The following is a 24462-nucleotide window of genomic DNA, read 5'->3' as shown; positions in this document are numbered from 1 at the left end:
AAACGCATAGTAACACAGTAGTCATTTTGCATGCTAAGATGATTTCCATGGCCCATGTGAGTGTGGGTACAACATAAATCTTTTGAATGAAGTATTTTATGTAAGTATGTGATTCCTCTTCACTTTATATTTGTGCACAATTATTTTCTTTGGGTCAGTCACATACATAGTGATTATAAAATGCTAAATGCAGGTTTTTTGAAAATAGGGTATTGATGTCTTCTGCTTAAGCTGTCCTTGATTTTACAGAGAGCTGAGAGTTTGCTGGGTAACAGCACCCAGAGTACTAGAAATTGCCATCAAATGCTGGTTAACATATTATTGGGTTAATACAGTTCATGGAAAGCATTTGAAAACTTGTCATAATTTGTTTCATTTTAACAGTGTGAAGTACCTGTCATTTTAGGTGAAGTAGGTAGTCTTAGCTCACTTTCCTAAAACGTACAGATGTCATTATACAGCGCAGCATTTTGCAAAAAGCATATTTGATGGATATGTTCAAGGGAAAAGCCAGGAATCTACTCTGTAAGGTGCCACCCTTGGGATTCCGGAAACACACTCCCATTTGTACCTGCCTTTTCATGAATAGAATGAACATTAAATGTTTGCCTTACATGGTTAAAAAGTCTAACTGTTGGCTTCTGTTTCAGTAAGACTTGACTATAAGGTATAAATATGGTGTCTATTACAGTTTGTTAAAATGATCTCCTACCTGCATAATAATACAGATAATCATTTACTTAAATGAAATGAATTGAACAGAAATTTTGAGTGCTCACTGCGTGTTCTTCATAGTGATACGCTAGGCTTAAAAGCATAGATAAGCTTGAAGTTTCAGGTAGTTCAGTAGGCAAGTTAGTCTTAAAAGTTAAAAATTACTCTACAGGATTGTCACGGTTAAAAGTGGATTGATGAGCCCCATTGAATGTGTCAGGGGTTTTTGTACAAAGGCTGCTGTTCTGAAAGGTCTTAACCTTAAAGGTGGTTTGGGCCTTGGCTGTGCGTGGATTGAGGTAATACTTTACATGAAAGCATAGAAGCACGGCCCATGTGTAAATGTAGTGTAGGGAGCTACATTGCTTTGGTAGTGTGAAAGCTGAGGGTGCTAAGATTAGAAGCAAGGTTGCGCTACCCTCAGGGGAGTTTGGATTTTACTGTTCTTAAAGACTTGCTGTGACTTCCTATTGCTTCTAGGACAATGGTTCTCAACCTTGTCTGCACATTAGAGTCATCTGGGGAGCTCTGATAAATACCAGGGCCTGGTTCTTATCCCGAGGGCCTCTGTTTTAATTGGTCTGGAGTTAGGTCTGGTATCAGGAATTTTTACACTACGTGATTCTGAAGGGGCAGCCTAGATTGAAAACAACTGCTGTGGGATGATATGAAATTTACATTTTTAAAAAGATGACTCTTGTAGCATAATGAAAGATAGGTTGGAGGAAGGTAATCCTGGATTCTAGCAGAGACCAGGTAGGTTAGTTATTCTCAATCTTGGCTGCACTTGCGAAGCGCCTGGGGACCTCTTGGAAAACCTCATGGCTGGCCTCTGCCTGATCCCATTTAAATCAGTCTCTGGGCTGGGGCCTAGGTATTAAAAATAATATTTAAAAAATTTAAGGTGTAGGCCACACAACATTGTAAAGCAATTATACTCAAATTTAAAAATAATAATAATAAAGTATAGGCCAGGGTAGAGAATCATTAAATTAGATTGTTATAGTACTTCAGATTTGAGCTAGATTAGTAGCTCAAGGGCCAGGGAGAAGAGATGTGTTTAAGACATAATGACCAGATGCCAGGGTCTTCGGAAGAGGGAGACTCTGGGGGATGACTCCTAGATTCCTAACTTGAGTAACGAGGGTAGGTGGTGGCACTGTGGACTGGTATATGGGCCGTATCTGATCGCATACAAGTAAGAACTTGCGTTATTTTCCTTTTATCCTTGACTTTAGCCCCGTTGAATCTTCCTTCCCTGCCTCTTTGACAAGACATCATTTTTACTATAAGAATGAGCCTTATTGCAATGATTAAATTCAAAGTTATGAAAAGTCTACTCCAAATCTTACATCCAGTTGCGTGGAGGTAACTTACACCTAATCATGACTCAGGGTCCATGCAGTGGAGGGGCATTGTGTTTTACTTCACTCTTCCACTTCCTCCCTCTTTCTGCATTGGGCTTCTGATTGGCAGGAAGATTAGAAGAGAAAGGACAGAGTTCTACGTGATGGGACTGTTGCAGTCCAGCTGCCGGCACCCTTTGTGGCTGGTGTCCAAGCGTGGCCTTGAGCGTTGTGCGTTTAGGACGGTTTCTGCAGGCCCCGTGGTGCGCCCACATTGCCCGGGTTCCTGTCTGGAACACACCCCAACGGCCTTTGGCAGTCTTCTCGCCCTCTTTTCCTCGTGTAGTCCACCTACAGCCTGTTACTGCTGAGTATCCTTCATCTAGATGGCACATGTCTTTGGCCTAGCAAATGCTTTATCCCTTCCACAACATCTCTTTGGCTAATGGGAAACCTATAGAACCCGGTGGTAGAAGCATAGCTCATCTGTGGTCCTCTGTGTCTTTGCTCTGTTGTTTTGAAGCTCCTTCCAACCTCTTTTTTAAAAATTACTTATTGATTGATTGATTTTACCTTTGGCTGTGCTTGCCAGCTTTCTCTAGCTATGGTGAGCAGAGACTATTCTTCACGGCAGTGAGCGGACTTCTCACTGCTGTGGCTTCTCTTTTGCAGAGCACAGACTCTGGGCACACAGGCTTCAGTAGTTGGAGCTCATGGGCTCAGTAGTTGTGGCTTTTGGGCTTAGTTGTGCTGAGGCATGAGGGATCTTCCTGGACCAGGGATCAAACCCATATCCCCTGCATTGGCAGGCAAATTCTTATCTACTGTACCACCAGAGAAGTCCCTCCATCTAACCTCTTGCTTTTTACAGGCTGGGACCCATGTTCACATAAGGCCTAAATTCCTGGGGATGTATGTCAGGTCCTTCTGGTGGCTACACTCAAATGGGCTTAAGAGTTCCTTTATCTCAGTATATCGCCAGCCAAAGATTGAGATGTCAAGTTTCCCAGTCTGTCCCAGAGATTTTTCTGGGGGAACCCCTGCCCTTGTTCTCACTAAGATGTAAAGCCCTGTTGTCTATGTTTATGAATTCACTTCTGTTTCTAGTCTGCTTTGTTTCATTTTCGATAGGCAGCAGGTGGATAATAGGGGTACTATGTTTTAGCAACTCACTCTGGCATGGATGGTTTGTTCTTTTTAGAGAATAGGGGGGTTTATCATTTGCCGTTCTCACTAGAGCCACATTTTAAGACAGGAGAGAACTCCCATTATCCCTTTATCCTAGAGAGGAAATACAGAAGGAATAGCCAGTTTGTGCAAAAAGATATTGTTTAGCTCTTGGAGCTGTTTGTCATTGAAATGCCCACTGCCTGTCTAAAGGAGCATGTCCATTAGGAAGCTGAATATAGGTGGTGGCTATAACTGTGCAGATGGATGAAGTCAGCCAGGGAGCATGAGGTTGTGTGTGGAGTGAAAAGAAAGGCAGGACTGAACCACAGAATATGAAGAGTGGGTAGAAGAAAAGAAGCCAATGGAAGAGAAGGAATAAGACAGGTAGCATGAGAAACTTAAAAAAGTGGGAAGGGAAGATGGTCTCAAATTTCAAATGTTAAGAAGAATCAATCAATTAAGACAAAGACTAAAAAAATCAGGATTTGCTGGAGATGTCCTTGCTTCCATTAATCTAAAGTGATCAAAAGAAACCTCAAACACCGATACTTCCTTCCCTGCCAGCACTCACAATCTGACCATCATCTTCCTTGAATCTGCCAGGACTTTTCTCATTATTTATTCCTATTTATATGGTACTGGCTATCATCAAAAGAGCCAGACTCCTCGATTACCTTTCCTTTCTCACATCTGATCTCCTTGAAGTCGTCAGTATCTTCTGTCTCCTTACCCGCTGCCGCTGCTGCTGCTAAATCGCTTCAGCTGTGTCCGACTCTGTGCAACCCCATGGACGGCCTTCCACCAGGCTCCCCCATCCCTGGGATTCTCCAGGCAAGAACACTGGAGTGGCTTGCCATTTCCTTCTCCAGTGCATGAAACTGAAAAGTGAAAGTGAAGTCTCCTAGTCGAGTCTGATTCTTCAAGACCCTGTGGACTGCAGCCTACCAGGCTCCCCCGTCCATGGGATTTTCCAGGCAAGAGTACTGGAGTTGGGTGCCATTGCCTTCTCCGCCTTACCCACTACCCACCCCCAACTCTTGAAACCCTCCCACCATACCCTATCTGGGGTTCACAAGCAAAATAATCCCCTAAGCCCTCAACCTCTTCACCGAAGATTGCTTTATCTTTTTCTCTAACGGGTACCTGACTCTTCCTGATGGCACTGTTTCCCCTGCAGACCTCCTGAGTGCGGACTGTGCTTCCACCCCACCATCAAGCCTGGAAGGGGGGACCTATTACGTGTCCAGATGTCTGTTTTGTTCCTGTTCTGTTCTTTTTAAAGTGCATGCTTGCATGCTGAGTCACTACAGTCATGTCCAACTCTTTGCGGTCCCATGGGCTATATCCTGCCAGGCTCCTCTGTCCATGAATCCTGGGATTCTCCAGGCAAGAATACTGGAGTGGGTTGCCATTCCCTTCTTCAGGGGATTTTCCTGACCCAGGGATCAAACCCGTGTCGCTTACTTCTCTTGCATTGGCAGGTAGGTTCTTTACCACTGCCACTACGCCAAAAGTGTGTATGTATCTCAATTTTAAAGCTTCTTGGACCTCTGATTTATTGTCTTTTATTTTTGGAAAACTTTAGACTATATCTCTTCAACTCTTCCTTCTGCCTCATTCTTTCTTTCTCTTCATTGTAGGACTTTGGTTTCAAAAGGGCTAGACTGAGATCGTTCCGAAGCTCTTGGATGCTCTGTTCTGCTCCCTCCCCACTTTTTCTTTGTTTCACTTGGGTCATTTCTATTGACCTGTCTTCCAATTAATTGATTCTTTCCTCAGTTGTGTGGAATCTACTTAAGGGCCCACTGAAGGACTTCATCCCTAATAATTGCTTATCGTATTTCTGTCATTTTCATTCGGCTCTTTTTTATGGTTTCCGTCTCTCTACTGACACTCCCCTCCGTTCATTGCATGTTGTTTTCCTTTCCCGCTAGGCCTGTTAACATTTTGATCATAGTTATTTTAAAGTCCTTATTGGATGGTTGCAGCATTCAGGTTATCTTTAAGTCTGGCTTTCATTTTAGAATGCCATCTGGGCCTTTTTTTTTTTTTTTTTTTAAAAAGCTTATACATCTAGAATGGGGTATCTATTAAAGGTGAACAACTTAGCACAAGCACTGAAGCTGGGTTGTTGATTTTTAACAAACCTGGTTAGAAAGACTTCAGGACAGTTAAATTTTTGGATATCTGAAGTTCAGAAAATAAATATTTGTAGAGTGTGGGTCCGGGACAATTGGATCAAAGAAACAAGGGTTAGAAACCTCAAAACACTTTCTTCTCACTAATTTGGTCTTACAAGTAAATATTCTTAAAATGTAAGGCCTGGTCACCCTTTACCTGATGTTGATGGATGGGTTCTTTTTTTTTTTCCCCTGACTGTCTTTATAATGAACACAAATACATTTTCATAATATCCTGCTCTTTACCTTTAAAAGTCTCTGGAAGTTATCCTGGACATCCTTGAAACTACCTTATTCACACTCTTGTCGGTTTTTCTCTCCTACCCAGGGGAGTGTTCCTCTTTTTTGGCCTTATTTGGCAAACAGGGAAGATCTGTTGGTAATTGAATCATCACATAGCCATTTAGGATGCAGAATGTACTTCAGTTCCAGGGGAGGAATTTCAGAGCATAAGCTGTGTACAAATGAAAAGTTTCTTATTCCCCTGAAATCTATGACCAGTGCAACTTCTTGAACTCTTTCTACTTCCGAGCCTTCTAGCATGGGTAGAATTCTGTAAAGCTTCTTCTATAATTAAACTCTAGACTCAACATTTTACTATAGTTGCTTTATCATTTATTTACCCATCCTTCTCTCCATTAATCATCTTATTTTTAAAATGCATTTCAAAGTAAGTTGCACATATTCAGTATACTTCTCCCCCCATATTCCAAGCATACCATTAACTAGAATTCTCTGTTTGTTTAGAGGGTTTTCTTTTTCGTTTTGAGGAATAATTCACATATACTGAAATATGCATATCTTAAAGGTACAAATATGCAAATCTTAAACATTTGGATGTTTTCAGCTTAAATGTATACATCTATACAACAGAAAAGTCCAATGTGAAGATAAAGAACATTATCACCACCATAAGAAGTTAATAATTTTAAAAATGTTTTTTCCTATTTCTGAACGTATTATGGTAAACAGTGCATGTGTCATTTGGTAGGTTTTGGTCGTATTTCCTAGAAACTGATAAAACAAATGACTGCGGATTATTAAAAATTAGTTTGCTAGTACTTCAGAGAGTTTCCAGTTTTCTTTTCCTACTAAACTGAAGGAGGACATAAGTAAGTTTATAGGTCATTAGAAATAATTTTTGATGGTAGAATACAATGTGATTTTGGGTACAAAATTCAGAAGGAATTCTAAGTATTAATGTATATTATTATAATAAATATCTTTGTTCATATATATAGATTTATGAAAATAATGTTTTTCAGTGTTTATTTAAAAATAGGAATAGAATTGATGCTGAACTCTCACTTTAGTGATATATAATATACATTTATGGATACAGGAAGTAATCTTTTAAAATGAGTCCCATCATCTTATGGAGCGATGCATTCCAATAAAATTTTTATATTGTAATAATAACAATTTGTAATGTATTTGTTGTTTTCAGTGTTTGTGTTATGAACTCAGTTAAGACAAAATTATTTAACACATAGAGCTTTACATAAAGGGTAATGTGTGTGCTCAGTCATGTCCGACTCTTTATGACCCCATGGACTGTATCCCGCCAGGCTCCTCTGTTCATGGGATTCTCCAGGCAAGAATACTGGAGTGGGTTACCATTCCCCTCTCCAACATCAGGGTGATACAAAATGTTTTTAAATTTTCAGTTTATATACATCTTTTTGTTTCAGAGAATTATGATAAAAGAATTTCAAGGGTAAAAATGTTACACTAGAATAAAATTTTTAGAGGATATGGAATTCAAGCACAAGTTCCTAGAGGAAAAGGAATAATGTAAATTTCTGACTGCTGAAGCATTCTTTATATACATTTAAAAAATGTAATAGATACTGGTGAGTATCAAATCACTATGTTGACTTGATTCCATTGAATACATTTAAAAAAGTAATGTGACAGTTTTATTTTTTTTAATGCTAATATTTATAATGGGCTAGAAATTATAGTAAACTGAATGATGTGCTCAGTCTCCCTGAAGATTATCTGCATTCCAGCCAACTGGAACAGGGAAAAGTCAGGGAAAAGGTACATGGTGGTACATTTATGGACCAGACCAGATGCATGGTGCATTTTTCACCTCACTAGCTAAAGGTCTTGCGGCCTTACCTTGACTTCAAGGGAGCCTAGGAAATGTAACCTGGTTGTATGCAGGAAGCAGAAGAGAGTATGGATTTTGGTTAGCAGCAAGCACTCTATAATGTAATTGTCCACCCCACTCCAGTACTCTTGCCTGGAGAATCCCAGGGACGGGGGAGCCTGGTGGGCTGCCGTCTATGGGGTCACACAGAATCGGACACGACTGAAGTGACTTAGCAGCAGAGTAAGTAATGCTATATTAACACAAGTAATTGACATGAATTAGGCAATAAACTGGAAGCCTGAACAATAATGAAGATTTCCTGTTATTAAGAGTCACTCTTGGAGACTTCCCTGGCAGTCCAGTGGTCAAGTCTCCACACTTCCAGGGCAGAGGGTAGTACAAGTTGGATTCCTGGTCAGGGAACTAAGATCCCACGTGCTGCATGTTGCAGCCGATAAATAGACAGAGTCACTCGTTCCTTCTCTGTTTGTGAATGGCTGTCAGTAGGTCAGTGTGTGCTGTGTGCTGAGGCTGTGGAAACTATGGAAGAGCTTATGGTGGTTGGTCAGACAGAATTGAATGCATGTAAAATAATAGCAAACAATGAAATAGGTGCTAAGTTGTGTGTATAGGCAAGGTGAGGTGAAACGAAAGAGAAGAGAAAAAGAAGTCCTGGGATTCCTTCATTCTACACTCAGCAATACCTGCCATGTGTTAGGGGCTGTACTCTTTGGGGAAATAGAGCAAAAACAGACATGTGGGACCTAAAGTCTGTGAAGGTGCGGGAGGGAATGTGACAGAAATGACTTTAAATGATATACAAAAATATAAAATTACAAAAGCTCAAGTGATGATATGAACTCCTATATAAGAGGATTCAGCTGCAGTTGGGATGATCAGAGAAGGCATCCCTGAGCTAAGATTTTTTTTAATGGGTAGAATTGGAATGGATGTCAGCCACAAGAGTGAAGGATTGGAGGTAAAAATACGTATAACGTACACATATGTATACCTATGAGATACATGCATACAGAGTAGTAAGATTGGATTGGATTGACTCTGATTGGAATTAGTAATCCTTTGCAGGGAGTGGAGAACATATAGAGATAGGGTTCAATTTTGGATAATTTTCAAAACCAAGCAAATTTAGACTTAATTTTGTCATTTAATGAAGACTTATAAAATGTCTCTAATTAGGGAGTGTTTGTGTGGTGGATTCAAAGCAGGTAGAGATGAATCATGAGTTGATTTTGAATTTGTTTTACATATATCCAGGTGAGAAGTGATATGAGCAATGACGTTAATTGGGAAGTTGAGAGAACACTTTTGGGACAGAGGTTTCAGAAGTTGATAGCTTGTGCTTTTGCTGTGAGTCTCTTAAATGGGGATGGTCCTGTGAGTACAGTTTGAAGTGAGGGGGCTCTGTTTTCCTGATAAACTTTAGCATAGGTTGTTTCAAGATTGATTAAGAGTTAGAGTTAGGGTGACTACAGGTTCCTAGTCCCATTAATTCAGTTGCCTAAGTTACTTTGTAGATAAATATGTTTCTCATATCAGCACCCATTAGCAGAGAATTTCTTTTCTATGTTACTATGTTGGTTTTGTTTTTATGCTTGTATAATTAATGATGTTTGAATGCCTTTGGGGTCCTGTTGCAATATTATTAAAAATTTTTTTAATATAGAAATTTATAATATGCTAAAAAGTTAGAATAGTATAATTAACCCCTGTGTACCCTTCATCCAACTTTGGAATTATCCACTATTGTGTTATCATCTATAACACTTCCCACTTTTTTAAAAAGTAAATCATGTCATTTTATCTGTAGGTATTTTGTTATGTATGTAAAAGATAGGGACACTTTTTCTTTTAACTTATTCACATTCCATTAATGCCATTAAATACCTAGTTAATTCACATTTCCTTAGGCACCTAAATTTTTACACTGTGCTTGAACTTGGGATTCAGAAAAGTTTGTGAGTGAATGCTATTTCCCTTACTTTCCTCCTCTTCCTTTTTTCCTCTTGCCCTTTTAAAAAAAAATCTAGTTGTTTACATCCTATATTTTTCATAGCCTGGAGTTTGCTGGTTGCATCGCTATGGTACCATTTAATTTTGAGAATTTCTGGAATACAACTCAGATGACTCCTGTATCTTTAGACATTAGCATATGTTTTACAGGTATTTTCTTCCAGTCTTCGGCTTGTCTTTTAATTTTTTTAACAGTGTCTTTTACAGAGCAGAAATTTTCAGTTTTAATGAAGTTTGACTCTTCAGTTTTTTCTTTCATGGATTGTACTTTTGGTATTGTATCTAAAAAAGTCATCACCAAACCCAGGGTAACAACTTTTCTGCTGTTATCTTCCATGAGCTTTGTCGTTTAGTTTTATAGTTTTTAGGTCTGTGATCATATGTGAAAAATGTCAGATCTGTACTGAAATTCACTTTCTGTGTGTGGATGCCCTGTTGTCCCAGCATCATTTGTTGAAAATATCCTTTCTCCGTTGAATCGCCTTTGTTCCTTATCCAGAGGTCAGTTGCTCTGTTTGTATGGGTCTACTTCTGTGCTCTCTTGTTTATCAGTCATTTTTAGTTCGCCAACATAACTGATTTAAAGATCTCAAACAGATTTATATTTTAAAAATCCTTCATATTTGTGTGTCTTCTGGACTCTTCCCCTGAACTCTGATGCTCTTTGGGTGGTTTGTCTTTTTTGTTTGTTTGCGAACTAAAACAAGCTCATAGCATGTTATGTAAAGTACTCCTTTGTTATCAATGTGGTTACAAACCTTTTTCTCAGTTGGTTTCATCTTTTTATTCTTGCCAGATATTTTGCACATTAAATTTTTCAAAATAGTGTCTTAAGTTGTGAATTTTGAGTTTTTGATCTATGCTTAGGTAAGTCTTCCTTACTTCCCAGTATTTTATTTATCCATTAAAAAATTATTATCTGTTTTTATGTAATTATTTTGCATATAATATTTTATTACAAATTAAGCACAAGAACAAATAGATTTATTCTTGTTTTTTAAGCATGATGGAATGGTTAAATTTATATTCACCTGTCTACCAGTTTGATCCTGACTGGTTTATATAACACATCTTGCACGATGGGCATCTAATTTTTATATTGTGGTAAAATACACACAGCATGAAATTTGCCATCTTTGTATACATGTTTAAGTGTTCAGGTCAGTGGTATTTTAAGTGCATTCATATTGTTGTGCAGTCTTCTCCACCATCCATCTCCAGAGCACTTTCCGTCTTGGAAAACTCAGGCTCTGTGCCCATTCTCCCCTCTCCCTAGCCCTTGACAGCCACTAATCTATTTTCTGTCACTGGGATTTTGGCTACTCTACATCATAAAACTGAGATTATAGATTATTTGTCCTTTACTCGTTATTGGCTTATTTCGCTTAGCATAGTGTCCTCAAGGTTCACCAGTCAGAAGTTCTTGCCTTTTTAAGGCTAGATGATGAATGCTCCATTGTATGTATATTCATTTGTGGAGGGACACTTGGATTGTTTCCATATATTAGCTCTTATGATTAATGTTACTATGAACATTAGGTGTACAAATATCTCTTGGAGACCCTGCTTTTCATTTCTTTAAAATCTCTCTAATAATGTGGTCCTTTTTTATTGAATTTTTTTTAAAAATTATTTTTAATTGAAGGATAATTGAGTCATTTCTAATGAGGTGTATGAACCTAGAGCCTATTATACAGAATGAAGTAAAAAAAAGAAAAACAAGTATCATATATTAACGTGACTATATGGAATCTAGAAAGATGGTACTGATGAATCTATTTGCAGGGCAGCATAACTATAATTATATATAATTCCCTGGTAGCTCAGCTGGTAAAGAATCCGCCTGTAATACAGGAGACCCTGGTTTGATTCCTGGGTTGGGAAGATCTGCTGGAGAAGAGATAGGCTATCCACTGTAGAATTCTTGGGCTTCTCTTGTGGCTCAGCTGGTAAAGAATCTGCCTGCAATGCAGAAGACCTGGGTTCGATCCCTGGTTTGAAAAGAATACCCATACTCCAGTATTCGGACCTGGAGAATTCCATGGACTGTATAGTCCATTGGGTTGCAAAGAGTCAGACATGACTGAGAGACTTTCACTTTCAGTGGAGATACAGACATAGAGAACAGAGCTATGGACATGGGGAAGAAGGAGAGGGTGAGACAAATGGAGAAAGAAGCATGGAAGCATATACACTACCATATGTAAAATAGATAGCCAATGGAAATTTGCTGTATGGCTCAGGGAACTCAAACAGAGGCTCTACCCCAGAGGGGTAGGATGGGGTGGGAGCTGGGAGGGAGGGTCAAGGGCAAGGGGCATATGTATACCTGTGGCGAATCCATGTGGGTGCACTGCTTTCAGTTCTTTGGAGTGTATACGCAGAAGCTGAATTTCTGGATCATATGGTAATGCTATATTTAATTTTTTGAGGAACCACAATAACTGTACTATTTTACATTCCCACCAACAATGCACAAGGGTTCTCATGTCTTTGTGTTCTTGCCAACGCTGTTTTTCTGATAGTAGCCATCCTAGTGTATGTGAGGTGGTATATCATTGTAGTTTTCATCTTTCACTAATGATTAATGATGTTCAAGTATTTTTTCATGTATTTATTGGTCATTGTATATCTTCTTTGTTGTCCAGTCACTCAGTCGTGTCCAGCTCTTTGCAACTTCATCCTGGAGTTTGCTGAAACTCATGTCCATTGAAGTGATGATGCCCTGATGGTTTAGTCGCTAAGTTGTGTCCAACTCTTGTGATCCCAAAGACTGTAGCCTACCAGGCTCCTCTGTCCATGGGATTTTCCAGGCAGAAATACAGGAGTGGTTTGTCATTTCCTTCTCCAGGGGATCTTCCTGATCCAGGGATCGAACCCAGGTTTCCTGCACTGCAGGCAGATCCTTGACCATCTGAGCTACCAGGTGATGATACTTTGCAGAAATACATGTTCAAATTCTTGGCCCATTTTTTAATTGGTTTGTTTGAATTTTAGAAGTTCCCTATATATTTTGGATCTCAACCCCCCACTAGACATATGATTTGCAAATTTCTGCTGTTTTGTGAGTTACCATTTTACTCTGTTGACAGTGTCTTTTGAGGCATAAAATTTAAAAATAGCTGCAACACCTAGGGTGGAAGCATGGAGTCCTAGACACTGAACCACGAGGGGATTCCCTGCTTTCTGGTTTTTATAAGACTGCTGCCTCCTAAATCACATTGTCTAAACTTGCCTGATACGGTCATTTGACCCTTTCCTTGAATGCTCCCATAGATTCTAACACATCACATTTAAATTACTTATCTTTGTCACTGTAACTGTGAATAAAGCGTAAATTAGGTTAGTATCCATGAAAAACTGGCAAATGAACACCTTACATCCTTTTTGTAATATTTCAGCAGTCAGTACACTAGTGCCAAAAGTTCTAGTGCCCAGCCCAAGGCTTGACTCTGTCTTTAGTCGTGTAATATTTACCATATCGATCTTTTCTCCTTTCCTCATTTGTTTCTTATAGCTTGAAAGCATTTTAAAGCTTTCAAATTGGTAGGTTTATTTTAGTAACCTAAAGTTTGGAAATGAGGATAATATAAACATAGTTTTTCCATGATGGAAAGGTCTATAAACATTGTTACAAATTTCTGAAAAGCATGTTAAGATGGAACCATATAAATTCCTGATTTCAAACTATATTATAAAACTGTAATAGTCAAAACAGTATGGTATTGGTATAAACACAGAAAAATTGATCAGTGGAATACAATAGAGAGCCCAGAGATAAACTCATGTGTATGTGATCAATTAATTTGTAATCAATTAATTTGTAAGAAAGGAGCCAAGAATATACGGTGGATATTGGGAAACCTGACAGCCACATGCAAAAGAATGAAACTGAACCACTCTCTTGTACCACACACAAAATTTAACTCAAAGTGGATTAAAGACTTGTATGTAAGACCTGAAAGTATAAAACTCCTAGAAGAAAACATAGGAGGTGGTACGGTCCTTGACATTGGTCTTGGCGGTTTTTAAATAAGTTTGGGAAACATACACCATACCCATCTAGGAGATCTGTCATGCTCATTGGCATATTAAAGACTCTAAGAATTCCCATAGCAAAGGGCTTTGTCTAACTTTGTTTACCTCAGGGCTTCATAATTAATGTGATGAAAGTAGATTGTTTTATGTACTACCTGATCTTGAAGAGCTTATGTTAAAGTACAAGCTTTAAAGAACAACAAGTTTAAAGAACAAACTTTAGTAAGTGGTACCCAACCAGCATTGAGGAAAGTTATTATTCTGATTTTGCAGTAGATTAAACAAATAGTATCTTAGTATCTGTTCAAAACAAGGAGATTTGTGCAGGTGTCCCAAAGCAGTATAAGACTTTCATTCAGTGGTAACATTCTACCCTGCACAGATAGAGACAAAGTTATAAAGAAGCATTAGGTTGCTTGACAGAGTATGCACAAGATTGAGACAAACTGGAACCAAAACTCATATGTCCAAACATTTGTTTCTAAGCTGTGTTTACAAACAGAATCAAATTTCAAAGTGTACTCCTCCCCCTCAAAAAAGAGCTAACATATTTATATGGAACCCCACAAATTCAGGGTTTGGATATTGATTGAGCCCTCTGTCTATCTCCAACTTCACTAAATAAGAATCTTCATTTATAGAACAAGAAGAGTATTTTTTTATTCCTTTTTTCCCCCTTTAAGGAAAATCTTCAATTAAGCAAGGGCTTGTGGTATTTGCTAATTAGAAAACAATAAAGAAGTATATCCCTATATAATTATTACCTTGATATTTAAGTAAAAATGGCTTAAAAATAGTACAAAAAAAAATCAAGTCCATGTTTTTCAGGACAACCACTGATGCATGTTAAATGTAGCTAGTTTGAATATAAATTATTCTCTTTTTAACCCAACTGTCAGTGGGGTTAATCAGGAATAACAATAACTGAAGATTTTTACTGAATGTATGTGAACTATTTTTCTGCTGATGTGGTATGTTCAGCGAGACATGCCTTCACATGAAGTTTCTCAGGCTTCTCCAAGGAAGATACCAACTGTGAATTCTTAAAGCAGTTAAGTGTAGTATTCAAATGCTTTTGTCTTTTACAAAATTAGTAGCTTTGATATGTTACTTAGTTTATTTTAGGTGTTAAAAAATGCAGTTTACTCAGTGGCTGCCAAGAATTAGGGTTGTGACTATAGAGGGAAGTGCAGTAGAGTCTCTTGGTGGTAATGGAAGAATTTTGTATCTTGATGGTGATGTAGGTTACATGAATTTATACAGTCTGTAGTGTACATACAAAAAAGTGCATAAAAACTGATGAAATCTGAGTACGGTCTGGTCTGTGGTTTAGTTGATAGCATTATACCAAATGTCCATTTCCTGGTTTTAATAATGTCCTATGGTTATATGAGATGATTTTTTGGGGGGAGGGGAAAGTGCATATGGGAACTTTGTATTAGTTTTGCAATTTCTTGTGAAATCTAAAGTTATTTCAAAATTAAAAAGTTTTTTAAAATGCTATTTATACTTCTATTCAGTATTCTGTGGTGGTGGTTTAGTTGCTAAGTCATGTCTGACTTACAGTCTGCATGGACTGTATGTAGCCTGCCAGGCTCCTCTGTGCATGTGATTCTCCAGGCAAGAATACTGGAGTGGATTGCCATTTCCTTCTCCAGAGGATCTTCCCGACCCAGGGATCTAACCCTGGTCTCCCGCATTGCAGGTGGATTCCTCACCATCTGAGCCACGAGGGAAGTCCAAATGTCTACAGTAGGAGGCATTGCAATGTCTTAAGAAAATGGGCTTCAGAGTTGGCTCTGGTTCAAACCCTAACTCAGCTGCTCGTAGCTATGTGAACTTGGGGAAGTTAACTAAATCTATCTGAGCTTCAGTTTCTCCATCTATAATGGGCATAATGATAATACAAATAGCAGTTCATATTTTTTTAGTGTTATATCAATAATATGTGATTAGTTACTGTTTGCACCTCATATAATTTAACTCAGTTAATTCTTATAACAATCCTATGTGAAAGGTGCCATTTTCAGATTTTCAGATAAGGAAACTTAGCTCAGAGAAGCTAAGTTACTTGCATAAGGTCACTCACCTAGGAACTGTTGGAACCAAGATTAAAACTCAGTCTGGATTTTCTGTTTTTGACTATACGAAACTAGCTTGTGAAGACCAACCATCCCACCAAGAACAACTAAAAAGAAAATGTATTTGTAAAATTTGTTTGAAAGCATTGGAGACCCACCAAGGGACCCAGAACCTTATAGGTCACCATCTTGAAGTCAAGGGAAGCCTAGAGAAGTCACCTGGTGTTCAGTGTGACCCTTTGTCTTAGGGCATTTGTGAGGTGTGGCTGAGAGACTGAGAAGAAAAGCAGAAAGCGATCCCAGAGAGTTGAGGAGCTGAACGGACCTTCAGTCTTACAGACCTCAAGGACAAAACTTTGGGTTCAGGCCCCCAAAAGGAGAAGGAAGCTAGATAAAGCCTGGAGTCCTAGTTGGGGGAGGAGTGAACCTGCCCCTACTCTTAACTGCCTGCCAGAAGCTGACTTGAATGCTTTCTGGGGGAAAATAAAAACATTCTGAGCCTCAAATTATTTACTTAATTTTTCATAAACAGTGCCTGGTACTCAGTCAAAAATCATTAAGCATATCAGGCAACCAAAGTAGTCAGAACAGGTATAGGTAGTATAATTATCAGATTGGCTTTTTAAATAACTAAGATTAATATATTCAGGAATTTAAAAGCTATGACAAACCTAGACAGCATATTAAAAACCAGAGACATCACATTGCCAACAAAGGTCTGTGTAGTCAAAAGCTGTGGTTTTTCCATTAGTCATGTGTGGGTGTTAGAGTTGGACCACAGAGAAGGCTGAGTTCCGAAGAATTGACACTCTCAAATTGGGTGCTAGAGAAAAGTCTTGAGAGTCCCTTGGACAAGCAGGGAGATCAAACCAGTCAGTCTTAAAGGAAATCAACCCTGAACATTCATTGGAAGGACACGCTGAAGCTGAAGCTCCAGTACTTTGGCCACCTGATGCAAAGAACCGACTCATTGGAGGTGACCCTGATGCTGGGAAAGACTGAAGGCAGGAGGAGAAGGGGGCGACAGGAGATGAGGTGGTTGGATGGCATCACCGACTCAATGGACATGAGTTTGAACAAACTCCAGGAGACAGTGAAGGACAGGAAACCTGGTGTGCTGCAGCCCATGGGGTTGCAAAGAGTCAGACACGACTTTGTGACTGAACAACAATTTAACAAGACAAAGAACTCCAGCAGGGAATTAAAAGCTATAAAAAGGATCAGATGAGTATTTTCAAACTGAAAGCTTAAAACAGATTAAGAATTCAGTAGATGAGTTTGTCAGCAAAAGAGATACAGATTAAACAAAAAGGATTAAATATTTTTTGAGAAACAAAGGGTAGAGAATTTCTCAGCAGACCAGTACTTAAGGAAATCCTAAAGTGAGTTCTTTAGGCAGAAGGAAAACAATCCCAAATGGAAGCAGAGAAAGAGTATAGAAAGGATGGAAAGGGTACATTTGTGGGTATATTTAAATTAATATCTTACAGAGTTTCAATTAAATGGAGAATTTAAAAATATTTACATATTTTTGTAACACAAAGATGGGGCAGGAATAAACAATGATAGTGTTCTGTGGTTCTTCCGTTGTCTGGGTGATAATTAAAGTACTGATTTAATTCCAACATTGAACATTGTAGTCTCTAGGGTAATACTATATAAAAATAGTAACAATATATATAAATAACAAACTACCATGGGGGAAATAAATAATAAAACATTTAACCCTAAAGCAGGCAAAAAAAGAGAGGAAAAGGGACAGAAGAGGACAGGATGTTCAGATAGGGATTAGTTCAATGGTAGATTTAAATCCACATAGTTATTTAACTGTTAGATGTAAATAGATGTATACTGATAAAAAATATAGTCAGATCTGATTTTGTCCTCAGATACCCAGTTATATACAGCATGTAAGAGTTGTAGTGTGAAGTTTAGAGAAGTTGAGAGAATTCTCTGGCAGTGCAATGGTTAGGATTCAGCGTTTTCACTGCCATGGCCCAAGTTCGATCCTTGGTCAGGGAACCAAGATCTTGAAAGCTGCTTGGTGAGCCAAAAGGAAAAAGAAAAATTGAAAGTAGAGTTGGAAACACAGTATACTGTGCAAACTTAGCTAAACCAGCCCCCGTACTTGTGGCATGCTGTACCTAGCTCCTAATGTGATTGTTAGATTCAAATTCGATAATCTTAGAGTTTTCAGAAGCACTGCCCTCTGTGTGTATTAAGTATCCAGTAAATTTAATTATTATATCTGAAGCACCTTGTTTCTTTAACAAAAATTTTCTTTTTTATTAAAGACGAATTTCAATTGAAATATAGTTCACTTACAGTGTTGTGTTAGTTTCAAGTGTACAACAAAGTGAGTCAGTTATACATGTATGTATCTATTCTTTTTCAGATCATTTTCCCTGATGAGTTATTGTCAGATGTTGAATATAGTCCCCTGTGCTATACAGTAGGTCTTTGTTGTTCATTTCATATAGAGTAACATGTATTTGTTAATCCCAAATCCATAGTTTATCTATCCTCCCCCCCTTTCCCCTGCCTTGTTTCTTAAAATAATATTCTTTTTCCATTTAGAGTTGATGTCCCAAAGATAGTGTCTCTTGCATCATTATACACCTGACTCATAGGTTGCTTGACTTTTAAGTAGCTTCCATATGTGTACATTTTTTTAAGCTTTATATTTTCATGTAACTCACTGACCATCAATCTATTTTATCTTTATTTTAAATCTGCTTTGTGGTGCCTCTGCCTAATGATAATATGTGAATTATTTTATGCTGAAGTAATGTACTCTGACTATTACTTGTAGAGTTGCCAAACTAAGTGACACTCTTCCTTTTTCCCCTGTACTTTTATGAAAATGGTCAAATTCTTCAGAATTATTCTCTCATGAATTGTTATCCATAGAATGAATTTGGACTACTCCCTCATGTCACCTGTCTTTTAGCATGAGGGCTGTTTGAAGAATAGGTGGGGGTGTAATTCTTATCAAATAGTACCATAGAACTAGTTAGAGAATTTTGTCTGGACCCTTTCTTTGTATGACAGCCTGTTGTACATTGGTTAAACATTAATTGGAGACATCTTAAAAGACTTTTGTTCTTTTCTGCCTTTGATGTTTCATTTAGCTTTTTGGAGAGTCACATTGCTTTTTTGTTGGACTGAAGGAAAGGATTTTAAATGATTATATTGACTTAGATCTGAATCATCTAAAATTAGTTTCCCTAGACCAACCAAAATATAGTTCTAATTTTGGACTGAGTTTGGCGTTCTGCCCATAGGCTAGTGGGTACAGTTGTATCTGTGGGATATTATATATATATATATGCCTTCCAGAATTGGCTAGATTTAATGAAGGCTTTTCTTTTGATTTCTTTCTCCTTTAGGACATGGGAATATGAAATTTGCCATAGTTAATTTGGTGGGTAGCAATAAAACCAAATATCTGTGTCCTTTTTTCGTCTGTGTTGAAAATGAGGCTTAATTCTGTAAGTTTTGAAATAATCTTTTTCTTACAAATTTTACCTGATATTAACAAAACTGTGAGTGCTTGTAATTTACACAGTAGTTTCTTCATAGCAAGTCATCTGACCTGGACTGGCAAGGAAGTTAACTCCTAGAGATGGAAGGTAGAACTCACTGATTTTGGTTACACTGGTGTTTTCATTACTATTCATTTCTCTTTGAACAGGTCATTCCTTTCAACAGCTGTTGATGCAGTTCAGGAACATACTCTTTTACTGAGCAATTGTCATAAGTGCCAAGGGGTAGGAAAGTGAAATCCCAGATTAATGATAGCCATGTTGTATTGTTTAATAGGCAGTGAAATCAACTGTGCAGACCATCACTGTTGGAGGCGTGAGCACATCACAATTTAAGACAATTATTCCTCTGGCAACTGCTCCCAATGTCCAGCAGATTCAAGTGCCTGGAAGCAAGTTCCATTATGTCCGACTTGTTACTGCCACAACAGCCAGTAGCTCAACCCAGCCAGTTAGTCAGAATCCCAGTACAAACACTCAGCCTCTCCAGCAAGGTTGGTAACCGTTTTTTTTAAAAAACAGTAATGAATGTTTTAAACCTTATCATAGGAAGTGATCCTTTTCTTGCTGAAATCCTGATTAAGCAGGCATTTCAGCTGAGAATTTGAATCAGCAGCTGTTGCAGAAGGCAGTGAAATAGAATATATCCCAGTTGTATATAACTATAGTATTTTGTTCTGCTAGAAACTGATACATAGTGTGCTGTAATACCAGATGATTATTTATCAGTTTGTGGGTAGCCATTTGATTGCTGATTTAAAAACCTACCATTATGCCAGTGGGATTGATTTAAAGGGAACCCAGTTATTTATAATCTTTTTTACTAAACGACAAAGCTGTCTACACAGGGTTTGGGGTCGGTTGAAATGACCAGTAGGCAAGGTATAAATGATTAGTATGTACTTCATCCTTTATGTACTTTGAATTGATAATGAAAATCAGTTAAAATGTTATTTTGCTCAATTGTATTTTTCCTGGCAAGTATTCCTGTTAGTAGTCCTACTTCTGTTTGTACTTAATCCTTCCAGCTGCCTGATGTACATACACAGATTCACACATATAACCTTTATCCACATTTATCTACTTGTTAAGAAATTGAAACTGAAAGGATCAGGACAGCTTATATTTAGGGTCTAATTTTTTTCCTTGGAAGATCACTGCATATTCCATCAGTGTCAAATGGCAGGTGAATGATGTGTTGTTTATTGGATGTAGCTAGACGGATTAAAGACCATTTGTTTGCTCCTTCATTTTTATTAAGGGATCAGAGGGTTGGAGCTGTCCATTGCTAATAGCTCATTCATCTAAGTCTAAGGGAAAGTGGGAGAAAAAACTTGTTTTATAAATTACTGATGGGAGAAAATGGAAGATGCATTAGGGAAATAGTATTTCGGTGTGTATTCTATTAAAATTAGACACCTCAAGTAATTATGTTTTCTGTTCTCTCTTTAAACTGATTATGAAAGAAAGTATTCTATAATTATAGTGTTCTTAATGAGAGGAAAAATGACATTTGCATGTGCTGGTGACTAAAGGAGTCAAGTTCATATTCTCTCATTACTTAGGAAGCGCTGCTCAGTGCTACCGTTTTCTTAGATATCATAACAATGTAAAGCAGTCACTAGATACAGTTGGTTATAGTTTATGTTTGTGTGTTTGTATGTATGCAAATATGCTGAGCTTCCACTTCCAGTGTGACTTAACACGGATTGATTCATCATCGAGAATAAGTCTTTGTTGTGAGCAGAAGAGGAAGCTGAAGATCTAGGAAGAGTAGAGGAATGAGTTGGGTGTTTCATAATTCTGGTGTGGGTACTGGTTCCTTCTTTCCCCACCTACATCTGTCTCTCTGCTTCTCTCTGCTTCTCTGTTCTTTGCCTCCTTGCGGTTCCTCACCCCTGCTGCTTCCCCACAGCTTCCTTTTTTGCTTTCCTTCAGTCTCTCTCTCTGTCCCCTCCCCCCATGTCCTTCACATCTGTCTATTCCCTCTTCCCCACTACTTGCATACATATACCACCCATGATGTTTTCCTTCTATTCACCCAGTTTTCCTCTTTTTGTCTTTCTCTCCTATCCCATGGAAGATCTGGGTGTATGTAAAAGATATTATTTCATAGGAATAATGAATTAATGCCTCTGTTTTCATTAGAGATATACTAAATAGTTACTCCAGTTCTTGAAACATGCTAAAATCTTTCTAAAGGCTGGATTCCCTATGAGGGATTTACTTAAAAGCCAAAGGGAACTGGGCTTATCTTGTTCATTTTCCCATCAAAGCCATACCTGTAGTCAAAGGTTCTGCCATGTTAATTGCTGGCTGGATGGCAGATAGCACAATAGAAGGACCCAGAAGATTGCTTGGTTAATTAACCTCTTTAGAATATAATCTACAGTCTTGGTGAGGGAGGAAATCAACTTAAAAAACTAAAAGCCCTCAAAGCAGGTATGGTTTCTGAAGTTTTGAAGGAGACTATTTTAAAAGGATTCTTCAGAATTCCTATTGAAGACCAAAACATTAAAGATTATGCCAACTTCTGTGAAAGCTGCAGTAGGGATAATGTGGGACCAAGCTCAAAAGTTGAGGAGGAGAAACCTCGACTGTTGACTAAGACGTGTGACGTCAGTATGACCACCCCCACCGTGTATATTTGATCATGTTCTTTTTTTCTGGCCACTATGTTTTCTGTTTTCTCCATTTTCCAGATTTCAGTCAAAATCCAGCATGCAGATGCCAAGCTAATGTAAACCTAGAGATCCCACGTTTTCCAGCTCTGTGTGTGTACGTGCATGCATGTGTGTGTGCACACGTGGGGACACTCCCGCTGTCCTAATCCAAACGAGATCCACTCAAGTCTCCCGTGGGAGGCGAATAAGGGCAAGATGCACACTCCTTCCCCGTCATCTCACAGCCCACCAGGAAAGTTCCTGCATTTCTGTGCACTTGCCTCCAAATCACTGCTGGCACACTCATGGAGCAGTGACCAGCGTCGCCTTTTCAAGGAACAGGTGGTGTAGAGAGCCCCCCCTTCAGTGTCCCAGGCATGAATTCAGGCTTTTAATTTCTTTTTAATTCATCTTTTAATTCTTCATAGTATCGCTGAGACCAGTCTAACCTATATTAAAATCAAATCAGAATAGGAAACAGTTTCAACTCGGGTGTCAGGTGTCACTGCTCCTGTAATTCATGGTCATACACTTTTTTCATATAGCAACTTTATCGAGATACAGTTCAGATCTACCATAGGATTGATCCTTATGTTAAACACGGGGCAGTCTAGTGATGTTTAGTATATTCAGAGACAGCGCAGCCCCCCGCACTGACCGTGCACTCTTTCTGGAGGTCTCTCCCTTTTCCACCTTCCCCCTCCTCCCTAGTTTGTTACCTTGCTGCGGAGGCCTGCGCCCTTTCAGATCAGAGTACTCTCTCTCATCTCGTGTTCTTCCGGGGCTCTCAACTTTTGTCTTCAGCCATCAACCCTTCCATCCCGACCAAAAGTAAAAAAGACAAAAACAAAGAAAACCCTCTTAACATTGTTAACAGCCTTTCTGTTCAAGGAAGTCTGTTCTTTACTGTTCAGAACAGTTTGTCTCAGTGTCCACAGCAGTTTATTATCTCAGCCTCTCTCATCGCAGGCCCTAGGTCTTTGGTTTAAGTAAGACCTGAAGGATGTCCTCTCTGTCTTCTCAGGTCCCTCCTGTAGACTGTGGGAGTGGCAGCAGGCTTGATTGGAACTTGTGCGCCTTCTGATCCAAACATACAGGTCTAGGGCCAGCCTGTCTCCTGAATTTCATCGTCTCACGCCACTGCTCCATGTCGGCTTTCATCTTCCCTTCCGGTCAGCGCATCCTTGAATGTTTCGCGCTAATGGCCACCATTTTCCCTTTCACTTGAGGGTTCCAGGATGGCTGACTCTTCTTCCCTTGTGCTTACACCTCTCTCCATCCTTTCCCTGCCACCCTGACTTTTCAGCTCTTCCCTGCTTTCCATTCCCAGTGCCATCACCCCAGGTCAGGCTCTCAGGTTCTGTACTCGTCTAACTTCCTTTGTTCCTCACAGCTCTGTTGGGTTTTACATGCTGCTGCCATGAACAGCTTTCCTTTGTGCTCTTCCAATAGTGTTTCTTGACATCACAATGCTCAGAAACTTCTGATCGCCTACTGAATTAAAAATACAGATGAAGTATATAGATCTGTACCCTGACATTCAAAACCTTCAACAAAACAGCCAGAGTCAGCCGCCTTTTTTTTTTTTTTTTGCCAGCACTAGACTACTTTTAGAAGGAAATGGCAACCCACTCCAGTGTTCTTGCCTGGAGAATCCCAGGGACGGGGGAGCCTGGTGGGCTGCTGTCTCTGGGGTTGCACAGAGTCTGACATAACTGAAGCGACTTAGCAGCAGCAGCAGCGGCCTACTTTTAACCCCTAGTCCCAGCCAGACTTGTCTGTTTCCAAGCATTTTGTGAAGAGAAGCTTCAAATGTGAAGCTTTTCAGCATCAGGCCCCCCACTTGTCAGGCTCTGCCTCTGTGGCGACCTCCCTCCTCCAGTCTTTGTGCCCACCCTGCAGCCTGGCCGTAGGTCAGGACCCATCTCAGGCTCCGTCCTCCAGTCTGCATGTCCGCCCTGCAGCCTGGCCATTGGTCAGGACCCATCTCAGCCTCCGTCCTCCAGTCTGCATGTCCGCCCTGCAGCCTGGCCGTCGGTCAGGACCCATCTCAGGCTCTGTCCTTCGTAAGATGCAGCTCCTCCTGTTCCCATCCCCTGCCAGGCATATGTATGTTCCGTCTCCTCTGGACTCCCATGGTGCTGTCTCTTTTTTTAAATTAATTTTTATTTTATTTGAGTACTTGTCTAATCTGCTCTGCTTGAATGTAATAATCTCTTTGAGCAAGTGTCTTGTACTGTAGTTTCCCTGGAATACTGTCCACGGTGACATTTGTGTAGTAACAAGGGTTGTAACGACACCAGTAACAATAATGGCTACTAACATGTATTGAGCACTTGCTGTTTTTTGAGCACTGTTCTAATAAATTTTCATGAATTAACATATTTAATCCTCTTACCCTGTAAGGGAGATACTACCCTACACTGCAGGCGAGGATACAGGAAAGAGAACTTAAGTAGTGAGAAAGCAGAAAGATTGGGGTTTGAACCCCCCAATCTTGACTTATGACTTAGGAGACTATGTTCACTTTTTTAAATTATTTTTTTATTGAAGTGTAGTTGAATTAAGGGGATGATATTATTAACCTTCCTGCTAT

General features: G+C 39.1%; 1 protein-coding gene across 9 annotated transcripts in view; it reads left to right on the top strand.

The window, feature by feature from the left end:
* LIN54 (lin-54 DREAM MuvB core complex component) overlaps nucleotides 1–24462 on the top strand; it is an 86039-nt gene that overhangs the window by 49963 nt on the left and 11614 nt on the right. For 6 of the 9 annotated variants that reach the window (XM_055588942.1, XM_055588944.1, XM_055588949.1 and 3 more), the window contains 2 exons: nucleotides 12391–12465; nucleotides 19481–19697. The exons of 1 other annotated variant lie outside the window; for it this stretch is intronic. In XM_055588942.1, coding sequence (XP_055444917.1) covers nucleotides 12391–12465; nucleotides 19481–19697 — 292 coding nt within the window. The remainder of the gene's footprint in view (nucleotides 1–12390; nucleotides 12466–19480; nucleotides 19698–24462) is intronic. 2 more of the 9 variants (XM_055588946.1, XM_055588950.1) reach the window with 1 other exon arrangement.

The sequence above is a fragment of the Bubalus kerabau genome, chromosome 7 (genome assembly GCF_029407905.1).
Source record: "Bubalus kerabau isolate K-KA32 ecotype Philippines breed swamp buffalo chromosome 7, PCC_UOA_SB_1v2, whole genome shotgun sequence".
Taxonomy (NCBI): Eukaryota; Metazoa; Chordata; class Mammalia; order Artiodactyla; family Bovidae; genus Bubalus; species Bubalus kerabau.
The sequence above is the reverse complement of the archived record's forward strand: the minus strand, read 5'-3'. Positions and strand labels throughout refer to the sequence as shown.